Source organism: Stegodyphus dumicola, chromosome 8, assembly GCF_044657685.1.
Source record: "Stegodyphus dumicola isolate Sdum_Otavi_A_Nest chromosome 8, ASM4465768v1".
Lineage (NCBI taxonomy): Eukaryota > Metazoa > Arthropoda > Arachnida > Araneae > Eresidae > Stegodyphus > Stegodyphus dumicola.
In genome coordinates, this window is record NC_140775.1 from 154,426,797 (window position 1) to 154,444,281 (window position 17,485).

Genomic DNA, 17,485 nt, shown 5'->3' on the forward strand with positions numbered 1-17,485 from the left:
CTGATAAAAAGATGCCATTTTATAAAATTTCATGATAATAATATGTGGCTTATTTGTAGGAAAATTTTGTTCACAGCATGAAAGAAATGAAAACAGAAATTCCCTTATGTGGGGGGGGGGAGCCAGGGAAAATACAAATATTTTTCAGTCAGAAAAAAATTAGAATTTTTTTTTTTTTCCAGAAAATAAAAGAATTTAAAAAAAGTCTAGATCAACCCTATTAAATAAAAAAAAGTTTCATATTTTAAATGTTAACTTAATAGCAGAAACTAAGATAACTTTTATAAACTGGCCTTCTTAAGAAGAAAGCGGATGAAGAATTATCGTAGTCTTTGTTTTTCTTATAGGAAGTATTTTACTCATTTCATATTTGATATAATTTTATGATATTCTTCTTATAGGCTAATAAGCAATTGTTACTTCTCTCTTTAGAAATGTAATTGCTCTTTCATTTGCTTTACAATAATGAATAAAGACAGGCCAAAAAAATTTTTTTTTAATTTCTTATTTGCTGCAATGTGTTTTTTAGCAAATACATAACGTTATTATCTTACTCATACTTAATTTGATAATTAGTTCATCATTTTTGGCCTGGGAAACTATTCAGTTTGGTCATGGAAAATCAGGAAAAACAAAAATTTGATTTTGGTGGGAAACCTTTGAAGGGGAGAAAAGTATATATATATAAATTAAATATAAAATGCTTTTATAAAAGCTGTAGATTGTTAAAAAAGACATAATTTAAAAAGTCATCAAAGCACTATATGATTATTGTGAACTAGTTAATTTTGCTAATCAGTACAATATTTTTGCAAAAATATGTGATGTAATTCAGAAGTAACCATTGTATGTGGTTGAGCATTGTAGTAGTATACAACTGTCACGTGTAACACGTTTTCCAGGCAATTTAACACATTTTCCAGGCAAGTGAATTTCTTTGTTTTTCAGTTTTATTTTGAACCACGGGAATAATACTTATAGTGAATGATATTTACAAAATTATTTTTCAATATTTTTTAAAAGCTTACTTATTTGCTTCACAATGAGTAAGATGAATTAGATTTTATAATGTTCTTCTTTTTTCTTTTAAAGCTTATTATATGCATTGAATTATTCAGTTGCAAATTGTAATTTGAGTATTATTTCATCATTGTTTGGTCATGCAAAGTTCAGAGAACTTAAAAGCTAAATTTTAACGAGAATCCTATAGAAATTAAATTTCTTCAGCTATTTGTAGTATAAAATCAATTTTAAGTAAAATCCAACTCTACAATAATTTCCAACTCAACAATAATTTCCTGAAAATTCTGTTTTACAGCTGAAGTGTCCTAAAACTAATGTGGAATTATTCCTGATTTAGCAAAGGATTTATCCTAATTAATGATATCACTTAACAAAAATTAGTTTCTTTTGTGCATTCGTGCACTAAAATGTGCTACAGTTTCATTCAACTTTTCTATTTTTATCTTTCCTTACGAATTTTTTTTTGGGGGGGATGGGAATGAAAGAATAAAAAGATTTTGCCTCACAAAAACTATTTCTTTGCTTAGCCATGTCTTAGCTATGTGAGAAACATGAAAATAATGTTTCTACTTAATTATATAAGTAAACTGTAGTAACTGACTCAATACAGTTAAAGTTCTATTTTGCTATTTCTGAAATTTTCTGGATATGATGCTAACAGACTAAAAATTAATGTTCTGGGTGTTATGGAACTAAGTAAAAAAAAGCAAGTAAAGCAGTAACTAAGATAGCAGTTAAAAAACAAGTAAAAAAATTATAGATTAATGTAAGTTGCAAACAGTTCATCATTCATGATGAAAAGAGTGCAAATTTGGAGTCATCCAACTCTAAAAACAAAATAGGTAAAATTAATTTAAAATTCACTTCTGCTGATATAAGTAACAATGTGTAAAAATTATTAAATGATATTTGATGTGAGCAAGAAGCTGGTAAGGCAGTGGACAATATTGCTTTAAAATGTGAAACTAAGCAAAGTATTATTAAAATCCTTTTTAATGATATTTTTGGCATGTGTTCTTAAACTATAAAACAGCTAAGTACAGATAAGGATTTCAGGTTTTTGTTTTGTACATCATGTTTAAAACAAAATTAAGATGTTTTTGCATCATGCATCTTAAATTATAGAAGGGTTAAGTAAATTAAAATAATTAAAAAATAAATATTTTGCTATGCTTATCGTGCTTAACATTGAATTAGGATCTCCTTTGGCTAATTATAATTTTCTTTTGTCTCTTTACAATCATTGAAGCTTGATTGTACTTTGAATGCCGTGTGAAAATTTTATAAATGGAATATCAAAATATTAATTTTTATGTAGCGTTATAAATTGTTTCTGTAAGCTGAGAAACTAATTAAATATATTTTACAGCAGGAACAAATACTGATTCTTTGTGGTCAGTTACAAAAATGAAAAGTTATTTCTCTTTAATCCGGTACATAAATCCAAGAATAACACCAGAGTGTGAAAAGTGAGTCACTATTTTTTGCTATTTAGATTTTAGTAAATTTTAAACCATGTACTGGTATTCAAATTTTATTAAATTACTAAAAAAATGTTTATTCAATACAAATATGTTCAAAATACTGAGTACTCTATTTTCACATTTATTAGCAGAATGAAAAACAGTTTAAAGCAAAGTTTAAATATACTGCTGATCATTCATATTGTGGTATATGAGAATGATTAACATCCCAGCATATGTGCACAAAGTGCTATCTACATAATTAATGCTATCTACATTGTGTATAAATGGGGAAATTGCACAAAATGTTTCCCATTTGGGTATTGCATTTGAACATTAGTTGTTTATATAAAGGTCATGTAAGAAGGCGAATCTCCCATCAGCATTTGTCGGAATTAAATCTTGGCAGTATTGTAACTTATCAGGAGCATGGTTTATACCAGCAACAATTCCATGACATTGCTGCTGGTGTTGATCAGGGTCCAGCGACTATCAGGTGAATACATTCTGAATGCCATTTAGGATCTCAGTGGTCTTGGGCCACTAGTGCCTGAGAGGACAGACATATTTTTCTGGCAGCCTTGCAGGATCACAGAGCCACATTGCCAGGTGTATATCCTTGTCTTTTTGTAAAAGGTTTGCTGTTAATACAAAATTTTAAAAAAATGTCTATATTACTGAATTAGGATTAGCATAATGCATATAAAATATTTAATTATTATGTGTTTATATATTAATACATAAGTATGACTATACAGTATAAATAATAAAAATTTGAAACTCACCAGTTTTCGGTTTCTGTGTGTTATGAAATCTATTAATATTAATAAATAATTTACATTGGAGATACACAAATAATATGGTTTTGTTTAAATAGCAGTATAGACTTGAATGTCTAGGATACAATTAAAAATCTAAAAATATCATTTTGATCATATTAATTGGAATTAAAATTATTTGAATGTGAAATCTGCCATTATATTTGGAATAGTAAATCCCTTTATAATATCTTCATGCTGTAACTTTCGAGAAAAAAGTATTTCAATAAATAATGCTAAGTACAGTTAATCTCTCTTGTGACTGAATTACTCTAATATAATTATCAGTTTTTCTCTGCTGGAAATGGTTGTTCTGCTGATGCATTTGAAGTTTGTATCGAGAGGATGCATGAAGATAATTTGTTAAGCTTCACTTATAATGATACATTATTGTTGCTATTTATTTAGAATAGTTTCAGAGAAATTAGAATTATAAAGTTCTTTTCCTTCAGAAGACCACAGATTCAAAGTTAGTAAGAGAAGCAAATCTTTTAGATATTTTATTGGATGTGTTATCTAACATTTTAAAGTTGCCTGATTTCACATTTGTCAGCATACATTCTTTTTGATGACAATTTATTTGTTTCTATGCTCTGGCATTTTCCCATGCTGCTCCAATGTTTTTTTTTGGGGGGGAGGGGGTGACATGAGCACATATTGAAATTTTGTGATCTTTTCACAGTGAGCAATATCAAGGATTTTCTTTTGTAATATCTCTAAACGCATATTTGAAGGACAAAATATAATTGGAAACACCTTTAGGAGAAAATGATCCTTATATTTGGTGAAAAATTGCAATACACATCATCACAATTCTGTATAATGTCTTCAAAAACATACCATTTCTTTCAATTATAGCCAATTCCTTTTTCATTCTATGTACATCATTTATAACTCTTTAACAAAAGTTCCATCTTGGTACAACTTTAATAACTTGGCGCATCTGTCCTTCCAGATCTCATACTTTTGGGCTGTTCTTTAGCAGGTCTTTTCAAAGTCTTTTTTTTTTTTTTTTTTTTTTTTTTTTTTTTTTTTTTTTACCCCTCTTTCAACTGAAAAAAAGTTATAGATCAACTAAAAAAGTTATAGAGTCAAATGCAGAGCTGTGGAGTCGGCAGGGAAAATGACCGACTCCGACTCCTGGAATTTTAATAATTCCGACTCCTTCATGTATATGTAAACATATACACATGGGCACAGCTTATTTTTTTAATATAAAAGAAGTAATAGATGCTACAGAAAAAAATTGATGCAAAGCAAATTTTTTATATTAATTAGCATTTATTATGAAATGGAAAAACTGGCATTAGTAATTTCTAAGAAACAGTAAAACTTCGGCAAGATCTTCTTTGTTAGAGGACCATAGATCCGATTTGATAAACTTCAGAACTGAGAAGAGTCTTTTGACACTGACTTAAGAAGAAGGAAGTAGGAAGAAGAGTTGTTACTGTTAGGGCTACTTCCTTTAACTTTTCAGGATAGATTTTTATAAGTTCTAAAAGAAGTGTCTTCCAAGAGCAGTCATATTTATCTATTTCTTCAAAGGCCGTGTATAAATCTTGTTTGTATTTTTTCATTTTAATATCTAAAGACTCTTGATTCTTTATTTTCATTTGTTTTGCCTTAGCCTTTTCAATATAATCCAAATATTTCTCAAAATCTAATTCATCAGTGGAAGAGGATGATAGAAACTCAGTTGCAATATTCTGCAGTTTGACTGTCCTGATTTGAATACTCCAGTTGTTCTGAGAATAATTTCATTCTTAATGAAAGTTCCTAGATGGCTTTCTTTGCCTTTTTAATTTGTTTGTCATCCAGCAAAATTCAGCATTTTGGATCTACATATATTGAATCCAGCATGATCTTTCTGTCTAGCAAACTAGTTTCTCTTTTATTCATTGAAGAAATGATTCCTTTTGCAATAAACCTTCCATTTCAGAAAGAACAACATCTCATTCTTCCAGTCTTGCCTCTTTTTAATTCTTCAGATTGTAGTTTTTTGGTGGCTATATATGGTATAGAAAGAGGAGTTTCCAATTCCGCAAGATCATTCCACAGTCTTTCTGTTGGTGAAATATTAGGGTTATTTACATTTTCTGAAAAAGTTCTTAATCCTAACAACCACTATATCATCAAATATGTACTTCTCCATTGCGTTGCTCCTTTTCCTGCTCGCTTCCTAAGAATGGCATCAATTTTGGAAGTTCTTGCTGCTTACCTAAATTCACCAATGAGATTAGTAACTAAATTAATCAGTTTAATCAATAATGGCAAATATCACGTCCATCCTGCTCCCTTATATTTATTTACTAATATGCCAATAAAATGGAAAATAACTATTTATTAATGTATATAGTTCATAAATAAAAATATTAACTCAGTTTATCATTAATTTTTTTTTTCAATTCACTTTAATTTCATTTCAAATTCAAACTGTTGAACAAAAACTGGAGTCGGAGTCGACATGTTTTTTAGCGACTCCAACTCCGACTCCTTTTACCCAAAAACTACCCGACTCCACAGCCCTGGTCAAATGTTACTCCCATTTTCTTACTCCCTCAGGTTCATTTCTGAACATAGAATATTACAGATGCTGATGTTAAATTGTATAGTTATCATGTATCTGTGTTTTGATTTCATGATCAAGAACTTCAGGCATTTTAAAATGGAGGTCTTCTGTAATTTTTTTGATGATACCTAACTAAGTAATAAGGAGTGCTAAATGCTAAAATTTGCTAGAATGAATGCTTTTAAAAACTAGGATAAAGTTTGGAGTTGAACTTTATCTTGACTAGATATTAAGTGAAAGGAAATGTGGAAAATGAAAGGAAATAATGAATTTTTGATACCTTTAGTAATGTTTATTTTACAATACTTTTATTTATCATTAATTATGACATCTTACCAGTGTGAGTGATGGTAATTTGTAACTACTATTTTTGAAAAATGTCTTGTCCTTAAAGGTGAAAAACTCAAGTAGTGTTTACATCTTCTTCAGTTTTGAATTTTCTTCCTTTGGCAAATTTTTGCAAGGAGAGAAACAAGTAATAATTGGAGAGTGCTTTGTCTGAGGAGCATGGTGGCAAAATTTCCCAGCAGAGCTTTGTGATTTTCTAAGGAGTCACCAAAGCAGCAGCATGTGGTCTGTCATTATCATGATGCAGTATGATGTGCTTCCTATTGAACATCACTGGCCTCTTTTCTTTGGCTCCATTGTTTAGACCGTCCATTTGCATACAATGTCTCTCTGAATTGAGCTTTTCTTTAGATTTCGAAAGCTTGTAATGTATTGTTCCTTTGATGTCTCACTATATATGCAACATTCTATTATTCAGGCTGAAACTTGGTTTAGAAGTGGCAGAAGCAGGTTGTTGGGCTCACAGTATAGCCTAACAATGCTTCTGTAGGTAACAAAACAATGTTTTTGTAGGTAATCCTAACAGTGTTTTCCTAACAATGTTTTTGTGAGTAACCCATTTTTCATCTTCAGTTATCATCTGGCCCAAAAAGGTTCCTTTTTGCATCATGCAAATGATCAAGTCAAGCTTTACCAAGGAAGCTTATGATGACTTGATCATGCAAATGTTTCTCACACAGCTCATGAGGCACTCATCTGGAATATTTATAAACCAATCCTAATTTCCAAATGTCGTCTGAAATGGTTTGTTTAGCTAAATTAAGCTTTTCTGCTATCTCCCAGTGTTGTCAGAAAAAGGATCTTGCTCTCTCATGGTCTTGATAATATCATCATCTATCAAAGATTGACTACCCAGAGCATGGCTTATCATTAAAGTCAAAATCCCCCCCCCGCTTCAAAATTTTCGAACAATCTCCTGCCCATCTATCCAAAACTGCATATGTACCAAAAACCATCACTAAATTTCAACATGCTTCTGTGACATTTCTTCCTTGTTGGAATTCATATAAAATACAGTGTTGTAAATGAACTTTATCAGTAGCCATGTTTAAACAATCACATCTCACTTAAAAATAATATGAGATACTTTTGTTTTTGTTAATTTAGAGGAGCGTATGTTTATAAATGCAGCGATAAAGAGAGAGGGCCATATGTGTCTCAAACAGCATGCATGTTAAGACTTGACACAACGTTATCGGACAGAACTTTCCAGTAAATCTTATATGTTATTTATTTTGTATTTTTCATTAAGTAGCATATTAATTTTCATTATATACAATCTTCCAATTTCTCCCTTCAAAAACAGTAATTTTTCTCCGTCAGTTTTCAAGCTTTAGAATTAGCAAAAGGGATGAGGTAATTTTCAAGTAAATATGTAAAACTTTAAATAAATAAATATATATATATATTATTCAAGAATATTCAAACTAGCCTCAGGCATGCTAAAAACTACAGAATTTTAATTTCCTTTGAAAACTGGAAAGGATATGTTGGAGTATTGTAGAATTATATTGTGGTATTATAGAATTTTAGAAATCATTTTAGCTCTGAAAGAAATAGAGGAATGGAAGATAAAAATCTAGAGATTTTAAAGGGATGACTGTTTAACTCCTGTAACATGCAGGTCAAATATGCCGTATCATGCTTTGATTTCTAGCAACATGAGAGAAGTTTTGTATTATGTCATGCTACAACAGAAGTCAGTGAAAGATTCTATTTAATATAATATTTAGAAAAATAATATTCTAGAAAACGTATCATCCTGGACTTCCCCCCCCTAGTTTACATTTGAAAAATACTAGATTGAAAATTTGTATTTTAATCCCCAGTTACATTTAATTGTAATAAAGAAATCATAAAAGTACATATTTCTTGATTGAAAATACCGTATTTACTGGCGTATAAGATGCAATTTTTTCTCGAAAATAGGTCAGAAAAAGGGGTTGGCTCTTATATGCCGATACTGTGTCTTATACATTGATACATCCTTTGTGAATTGGTCGAAGTTTCATGAGATGCTGTAAAAACAGAAACAGTGGTTAAATCATTTAAGAAGTGTGGCATTAGTAATGCACTAGATGGTACAGAGGACAATTTGTTGTATGAGGACTTAGATGCTGATTTAGAAGAGGTTTCAAGTGACTCTTCATTTAGCTCTGGAGATGACTGCCTGGGTTTTTACGAAGAAGATTAAAAGGTGTTCTTTACCAGATAGATAGGGTATTTGAAGAAAGTATTACTTTGTATTTAAAATACTGTAAATTCGTTATAATGATCAGTAATAAAGTTTTATCCTTCAAATATATGTATAAAAAAAGGGTGCATCTTATTCGCTGGCAAATACAGTATATATGATGTTACACTGGAACTATTTTATCAGAGCTAAATTGTTCTTGAAAGGGGAAAGGAGAAGAGGTATGGGAACTTCATAAAAAATTAGGTGAGAAATTTTGAAACATAATGTAATAAAATCTTTATGAATTTCATTTTTATACATTTTATTATAGAGTACTTCAAACTTATTATAAAAGACAAAGAGCTTTAGAGGGAAGAAGTGCTGCACGTACCACACCTAGATTGTTGCAAAGTCTCATACGCTTAGCTGAAGGTATTTTCATTCACTTTTTGGTCTTAATTTTAATTCATTTGTGTCATTATAAATTTGAACCTGAGCATCAAATAAAGGAATTTAACATATCCCTTACTCAAGAAAAATTATAACTGCTTTCTGTGCAAATAGTTAAGATTAAACAGTTGATGTTATATCAGTTCATATGAAAAATGTGTATACTGCCATTTTAAAAGTCAGATGATTAGAAATTTTCTGTTGTAGTTTTATGTCTAGTATTTTGATGAAGATTAATTTTTCAGAAACGACTTTTATGATTTCAACAATAGCATGATTTTTTTAAAATTGTAATACATAAATTTTGAAATTAGTTTTGAGTAATGCTATCATAAAGCACATGTATACATGTATACAGTTTAATTATATTGTTTAACTTACCGAGCAATTTTAAGGCAATTAATGGATTTCAAAGTAATATAAATTTTAATACATCAATATATTATATGTCTTAATACAGAAAGTTTTTTTTTTTTCCTTTTACGAAATAAAGGAAGTATTGCAATAGCAAAAAGTTTCGAGTATCACATTTCAATGAAAATATCCATTTTGACCATTCTTGAATCCATCTGCATGATATTTTTGTGTGGCATCTGTGCATGTGGACAGAATAAAGGATTCTTTTTTTTTTTTTTTTTTTTTTTTTTCCAAAAGGAATTGTAAAATGGATTTAAAATGGTTTCAGAAGAGGATTTTTTTTTTGGGGGGGGGGGACATCTGTATGTATCTCACATAACTAAAAAATGTTTAGCTTCAGAACGTTGAAAATTTATATACGAAACTGCTATAACATGTAGCTGTAACCCCCTTTTGGATTGCAATTAGCTGCACCAAACGTACATATATGTGTGTGTGTATGCACTGCTGGCCATTAAAATTGCAACACTAGGAAGGAATGATCTGACAAACAACAAAAATCACATGAAAGGAAGAAGTTGGGGTGTGAAAATGATTAGTATTTCAGTCCATTTAGATGCCGCAGGAGGGAGAAACAACATCTGAAGCACTGCATAAAAGAAAAGTTGTGAAGTGGATTTCTAATTTGTAAAGCGCTTTATAAGGTTGACGTTTTCTCAGAATATCGTGTTATGCCTTAAATAAAAAGAGGAATTGCTTATCAGCAAGTTTGGAAATTCCATAGAGGCAGGATCATTGCCTATCAAAAGTGTAGATTGTCGTTTCGTGATATCGCCAGTCACATTGGTCGACATCCAACCACTGTCAAGCGAATATGGAATCAGTGGATTGCCAAGGGTCATGAATGGCATGCAGGATCTCAAGGCATTCCCATGACTAGCATCAGAGAGGACAAACAAATTGTAAGGCCAGCCTTGCAAAACCGTGCGACCGCATTATGGACCATTAGTCAGGAAATGGGCATGTTTGCAGCACGTCCAATATCAGCTCGTATGGTGTGTCGATGTTTGCAGCAGGGTGACCATTACTTCGGCTTCCCTTGACAATGCAGCATAGAGAGAGACGGCGAATCTGGTGTGCCAGATGACAAAGCTAGATACAGGAGTGGCACAAAGTTGCCTTTTCAAACGAGTCACGGTTTTACGTGCAGTATTCTGATGGCATGTTTGGGCAGCCACTGAGTACACTACACGCATATCTCTAGTATGGATAGCTGGTAATTTGAAGGCAGATGGGTACATTTCTGACATCTTACATCCAATGGTTGTAGCCTATCTTCGAGGTCCCCAAAGGCCATGTTCCAACAAGATAATGCCGCACCATACGTTGCATGTCGGGTTCTGACCTTCCTTGAAACAGAGTATTCGATTGATGCCCTAGCCTGCACAGTCTTCAGATCTGTCACCCATTGAAAACATCTGGTCATGTGTTGCTGAGAGACAGGCCCGCCACCCCCTTTCCAGCTAATACGGTTGATGAAGTGTGACTTAGACTTGAAGCAGCATAAAATGAGTTGCCCATTTCTGTCTTCCAAGCTCAGTTTGACTCCATGCTTAATGGGGTAAGACCCATTATAGCTGCCAGGGGTGGCAGCTGTTTCTATTAATTTCACAACCCTGTAAACCTCTAAAATGCTTACAAATTTAATCATTTTGTCTTCAGACCATACTGTTCACATTCAATAAATATCTTTTTTGTTTTTGCTTCCTTCATTATGTTGCAATTTTAATGGCCAGCAATGTAAATATATATACACACTGAGCCAAATAATAGAGTGTATATAAATATATATACACACTGAGCCAAATAATAGAATGTACAGTCAAAAGTCTTTAATCCGGACTCATCGGGACTTCAGCGATTCTGGATTATCAAAAGGCTTTATATTTATTTGTTTACTTTATTAAACATTTCTTTCAACGTGTGCATGCGTAAAGCATACATTATGCATAGTCGAAATTAGAAAATTGCAACCAGAAAACTATTTGATGTGTATTCGCGATATTTATAATGACAAGGAATTTGATTTAAATCATATCAAAGACGGAGTACATCGAGATGAAATACTACATTTAGTAAGGAATTATAAGCTGAATAAAATAAAAACATCTGCCCTGAAGATAAGGATAGTGCTGACAGATCAACTTACAGTTCATTGCGCGCCATGACCCCCACCACCACCACCACACATACACAGCAGCGTGAAATTGATAAACAGATTTTGGAATGGTTAGAAAAACAAAGGATATGCCTTTATCCATTTTGTGCAGCAATTCCACTTTTTGTTTTATGGACATCAAAACATGCTTTCGCTTTGTAGATCCTTTGGTAGCTCCAGAATCGGAAATTCTTTTGACATAATTGAAAGTTGAAGCTTACTTTTATAATATTGCTCTAACAGTTCGCAAAAAATAATAAGCCGAATCCAATTAGAAGATTAAGGAACAACGCAATCTGCAACATTAACTGAAATAGATAATTAGATAATTTTAGTTTAGCTTATACCGTCCGTTATACATAAAACGTGCATGCGTAAATGTGTTATGCGCATGCGTAAACGCATTATGCATTTACGCATGCGCAGAAAGTTTCTTACTTTGAGGTCCAGATTTTAGATCATTCCGGATTATGGGCATCCAGATTAAAGACTTTTGACTGTATATAAATATATATACACACTCTGTTACCTGGCTCAGTGAGCTCAGTTTGTTTACTCTTATATGTTGGTAAATTATGCATTTTTTGCTTTAAAAGTGATTGGATTATGTTGTTGTTATGTTGCGGTTAAGGTTGTTATGCCTGCAATCAGTTAATCAGCATGCAATAGTTGTAGAATCATGAACAATTTAAAAGTTCTTTAAGTGGTACTAAGCCTAACAAGACCACCATTTGTTTACATTTGAAACTCTTAGTTGGATAGTGAATTCAGTTGGTGCTCAACTTCAGTGTCTTTTGGCAGAGTGGGACCAAATTTCAACTTTCAATTGTGTACAACAATAACAACAACAAATCTATCTTCCTGCCTACTGGCCAAATTGCTTGTTTTTGTGTAGAAACTAATTTTAATTGCAAAATGTTTTTAAAACTTTATTTGATGTTTTATGTTTTTCTGTATTTTACAATTTTTAATGAAGATGTTTCGAATTTTTATGTATTTTTCCTTGCTGCAAAGTGAGAACTCAATTAATTGGATGAGAAATATATCTCTAATGAAATTTCGTGGAAATAAGTTTAAATGAAATGTGTATAATTTAATAGGCCATACAAGGAAGTCATGTGGTGTCCACTTCAGATTTTTTTTAATGCAGTTGATTCCATTTATAATGAGTCTGTAAACTCTTATTTTGTTTACTACATCAACTGTTCATGAAAACTAAAATTAAGCTAGATTGAATGGAACAGTGAAGAAAAAATAAGCTAAATAGAAATTCATATTTATGTTATGTGTATTTATTAAATTAAGTAAACAAAAGAAATTTTTTATATAATATAATTTGTATAAAATTACTTTATGTTTTTTTTTTTTTTTTTTTTTTTTTTTTTTTTTTTTTTTAACTTAACTGCCTCAGTTCCAGAAAATGTCACTCACTACTCATTGTCTGAATAAAGACATTAGAGGTTTTTGAATAACAGACCATAAAAGCTAGACTTCCATCTTCCGAAAAGCTACATTTAAGGATTCGGGTATGAAAAAGATATCCTTCCCTTCTCCTAAGAAGTAAATTGTCAGAATGTTAGCTACCATGTGGTTGTTACTATGTAGAATGTTAGCTACCATGTGTTGAACCACCAAGTGGTTTATAGGACTTTTATGATATAGTACCCTGTTTTGTCATTTGTCTGGAATTACAGATAGATGTTTAATTATAAGACTATATCTTCTGCCTGAAGTTTCACAGCATATTTTCTTCCTGGCATACAATCATAACTGGAAATGCAGTTCATGGGTGCCATAAATCGGTTATGCAGGAAAATCAGCAGGTTTGTCTGGATTGACGAAAGGAGAAGAAATACTTCTTGCTGCATGACAATGCATCCACTCAAATGGCTGGAGTACTATTTTTAGCAAAAAAACGTGTTCTTAAATTGGCACAGATTGACTATTTCTTATTCTTGAAAATCAAACATCACACGAAGGGTCAACACTGTTATGATGTAACCGACATTCAAGTCACAGTGACATGCAAATGGAATAACATCCCCAACAAAGACTTTTCTCACAGTTTCATATGGTTGTATGCATGTTCTGCGCATTGTATTGAAGTGAAGGTAGACTATGTAGAACACTTGAAGCATTAAAACTTTCATCTTAAATTTTCATTAATCCACTCTCAGAACTTTTTTTAGATAAATGGTGCACAAAACAGAACAGCAACATAGCTGGAGAACTTGAATACCTTATAGGTAAAGATAGAGAAGAAATTATAAGAGAAATATACCCAAAACAGCTACAAAAGGTGACTGACAATTCATTTAATAACTATAAAAAATTAATGAACCATGTGTTAAAAGGGAAAACATTAGATGTTTGTATGCAGGGATACTTTCTGCTGAAGGAAAAAAAAAATCTGATGTGTACACCACTTAACTTCCTTGTATGGAATATTAAATTATACGCATTTTTTCTTGCATTTTATTTAAACTTATTAGATTGAATTAAACCTACTTCGCCGACAGCGCATAAACCACAATAGAATAAATGCATTCTTTAAAATTCACTTTGTTTACCATAGCGAGACTCTGGCGCTAGGTTTACTTAACAGTATTATATTTCGTTCATATTGTAACTAAGAATGCACAAAATTTATATCATTTAAAGAATTATCTAATTGTTGCCACATGTTCTATTCAAATACTATAATAAAGCTAGAACTATATATAAAAGAAATTAAGCAAACAAAACAAGAAACAGTTTTTCACAAACGATTGATTATTTCTTATTCAATTAATTCAGTTTTTACTTCGTGACAAGGCAAAAATACATAAAAACTCAAAATATCTGTATTAAAAATTACGAAGTAAATCTTAAACGCTTATTTAATTGAAAAAATTCCAGAAAGGATTAAGCATGATTTAAATAATAAATGAAGGCGTTATCTTTGTTGTTGCGAAGCTAAGTTTCTCTAGATTGGCAACAAATCCGCTACTCAGCTGTTTCAAATGTAAACAAGAGCCATCAAATTAGGCTTAGCGGCACTTAAACAATTTTAAAATTGTTGATAATTCTAAAAATATTGCATACAGATTTACTAAAGCCACCCTTAACTGGAAGATAAAAACAACATAATTCAATCATTTTTAAAGCAAAAAATGTACAATTTACAAACATAAGAGTAAAGAAACTGAGATCACTGAGCCGGGTAACAGAATGGATATATTTATAAATATATTTATATACGTTTGGCGCGGCTGATTGAAACCAAAATACGAGGTGCACATCTACATGTTATATTAGTCTTATATACAAAATTTCAATGTTCTGAGGCTACTCGTTTTTGAGTTATGAGAGATACGTTCGTACAGACGCCACGAAAAATTCTCTTCAGAATTCATTTTAAAGCGGTTTTTTAGTTTTTTTTGGAGGAAAAAAAAATCTTTTATGCTGTCCTTATGTACAGATATCACGCAAAAACATCGTTAAATTGCATTCGAAAGCGGTCAAAGTGGATATTTTCGTTGAAATATGCTGCCTGAAGCTTTTCGCGATTACAATACTTCCTTTTTACTTCGTACAAGAAAGTAAAAAATGGAAGAGCTTAAACAACTAAAATACTATTTAGTGAAATTTTAAAATTGCAGTTAATAATTTTGCACATTTATAGCATTATTATAATTGTAAAAAGTTTTACTGATGTTATATAGTTATATACCTTCATACAGAATCTTACACATTAGAAATGTCTGTAGTAAGTTCCAAGGGCCAAAACCATATTATCATTGTTGCCGGTGGTAAAAAGTGAAATAATCCACTGATGAAAAAAAAGTCCGAAAAAGTACGCAACGTTTAAAAAAGGCTGCAAATCGAACTGAAGTCCCCAAAACAGCAACACTGCATATTATTAATTTTCCTGTCATTATCTGTAATTTCTAGATTAGTCGTAGAGTACGAGCCATGAGGAGTAACGTGACACGACATCTGGTAGACACAAGCGGAAATAGGTAGTACCTTCTATCGCTAACAGATGGCGCTAATAGCACATACAGAAGTCAGTTCCTATGATACTGTTGTGAAATAAAATAGTGCGTACCTCCTTAAAACGTGTTTGTGCGTGTTTAAGTTTAAGACATCTTTGTAACAGTATTTTGATTTGAATTGTTGCTTTTGTGTGTGATTTAGTAGTATGGAAAAGAAGCAAAAAATTGATAGTGAATGCAGAAAATTCAAAGATCAGTGGAACATTCAGTATTTCATAATTGAGTCCAGTAACAAGGCACTATGTTTGATTTGCAATGAAAGCATAGCCGTTCTCAAAGAATATAACATTAAACGTCATTATGAAACAAAACATTTTCAAAATTACTCAAAATATACAGGAAGTTTGCGGACAGAAAATTTCGAAGCTATGAAGCGCGGATTGAAATCGCAGCAATCTTCATTTACAAAACTCAAAACTGAACAAGAGGCTGCAACTCGTGCCAGCTTTCGTGTGGCTCTTGAAATTGCAAAACGTGGAAAACCATTCACCAATGGAGAAATGATCAAAGAATGCATAATTGCAGTAGCCGAAGAAATATGCCCTGAAAAGGTAAATTTATTAAAAACTGTCAGTATGTCATCAAACACTGTGGCTCGAAGGGTAGAAAACATCGCTGAAAATATATCCTCTCAACTGTTCGACAAAAATGGACATGTTGAGTGGTTTTCTTTGGCCTTGGATGAGTCAACGGATGTGTCAGATACTGCTCAGGTGTTGATTTATATTCGAGGAGTAGATAAAAGCTATGAAGTGCATGAAGAACTTCTTGATATGTATAGTATTCATGGCACAACTACTGGTACAGATATTTTTAAAGGAGTTGAAATGGCCATTAATCAAAAGAACCTTCGATGGAAAAACTTGAAATGTATTACAACTGATGGAGGCAAAAACATGAGTGGGAAAGATAAAGGAGTGGTCGCTCTTGTGTCAAAGGCTGTAGAAAATGACGGTGGTTCAAAACCATTAGTCTTGCATTGTATCATTCATCAACAGTCTTTGTGCGGAAAATGTTTGGATATGTCTGAAGTTCTGAAACCAGTCATATCAACTGTTAATTTTATCAGATCTTTTGGGCTGAATCACCGACAATTCCGACAATTTATTGAAGAGATTGGAGAAAATGACTTACCTTATCATACCGCCGTACGTTGGCTTAGTTGTGGGAAAGTCCTTCAGCGCTTTTTTGAGCAGTGATCGAAATTTTTTTTGAATGAAAAGCATCACCCTCTTACTGAATTACAAAACAACGCATGGCTGTGGAAGTTAGCATTCTATGTTGATTTGACAAAACATGCGAACGAACTGAATTTGAGATTGCAAGGAAAAAACCAGCATCTTCCTGATTTATACACTAATATCAAATCATTCCGGAAGAAATTGATACTGTTTCAATCACAACTACGAAGTAAATGTTTTTCACATTTTAAAACATGTGAAATATTCAGCCACACCACTAAGACTGAGTTTCCTATCGATTTTGCAATCGAAACTTTGAGTGCTTTGAAAATAAATTTTGATACTCGTTTCTCGGACTTTGATGCCATTGCGAATCAAATTAAGATTTTTCAGAATCCTTTTGATACTGACATTGAAACCCTAGCCCCAGAACTTCAAATGGAAATGATTGATCTACAGTGCAGTGATATAATTAAGAACAAATATCAAAACTCATCTTTGTTGGAATTTTATAAGAGTCTTCCACTGACACAATTTAATAATTTGCATAAATTTGCTCATGGGCTGTTTTCTGTTTTTGGTACTACTTATTTGTGTGAGAAGACCTTCTCCAACATGAAGTACACAAAAAATGTTTACAGATCTAAATTAACTGATGAGCATCTTAAATCTCTTTTAATAATTGGTACAAGTAAAATTAGTCCACAACTACAAACTATTGTCAGTGAAAAATCTCAATTACATAAATCTCATTAGTATTTCATATGTCATTATGCTTGTTATAAGTTATGTTTTTATTTAAAATGTATAAAATGTTAGTTGGATTCATTTCAATAATTTGTTAG

At 31.8% G+C, this 17,485-nt stretch overlaps 1 protein-coding gene across 8 annotated transcripts in view; it reads left to right on the top strand.

The window, feature by feature from the left end:
* Positions 1–17,485, top strand: part of LOC118190438 (uncharacterized) — a 165,026-nt gene that overhangs the window by 136,686 nt on the left and 10,855 nt on the right. For 7 of the 8 annotated variants that reach the window (XM_085822613.1, XM_085822610.1, XM_085822612.1 and 4 more), the window contains 2 exons: positions 2,393–2,492; positions 8,729–8,829. In XM_085822613.1, the coding sequence (XP_085678739.1) occupies positions 2,393–2,492; positions 8,729–8,829 (201 nt within the window). The remainder of the gene's footprint in view (positions 1–2,392; positions 2,493–8,728; positions 8,830–17,485) is intronic. The other variant, XM_085822611.1, reaches the window with a different exon arrangement.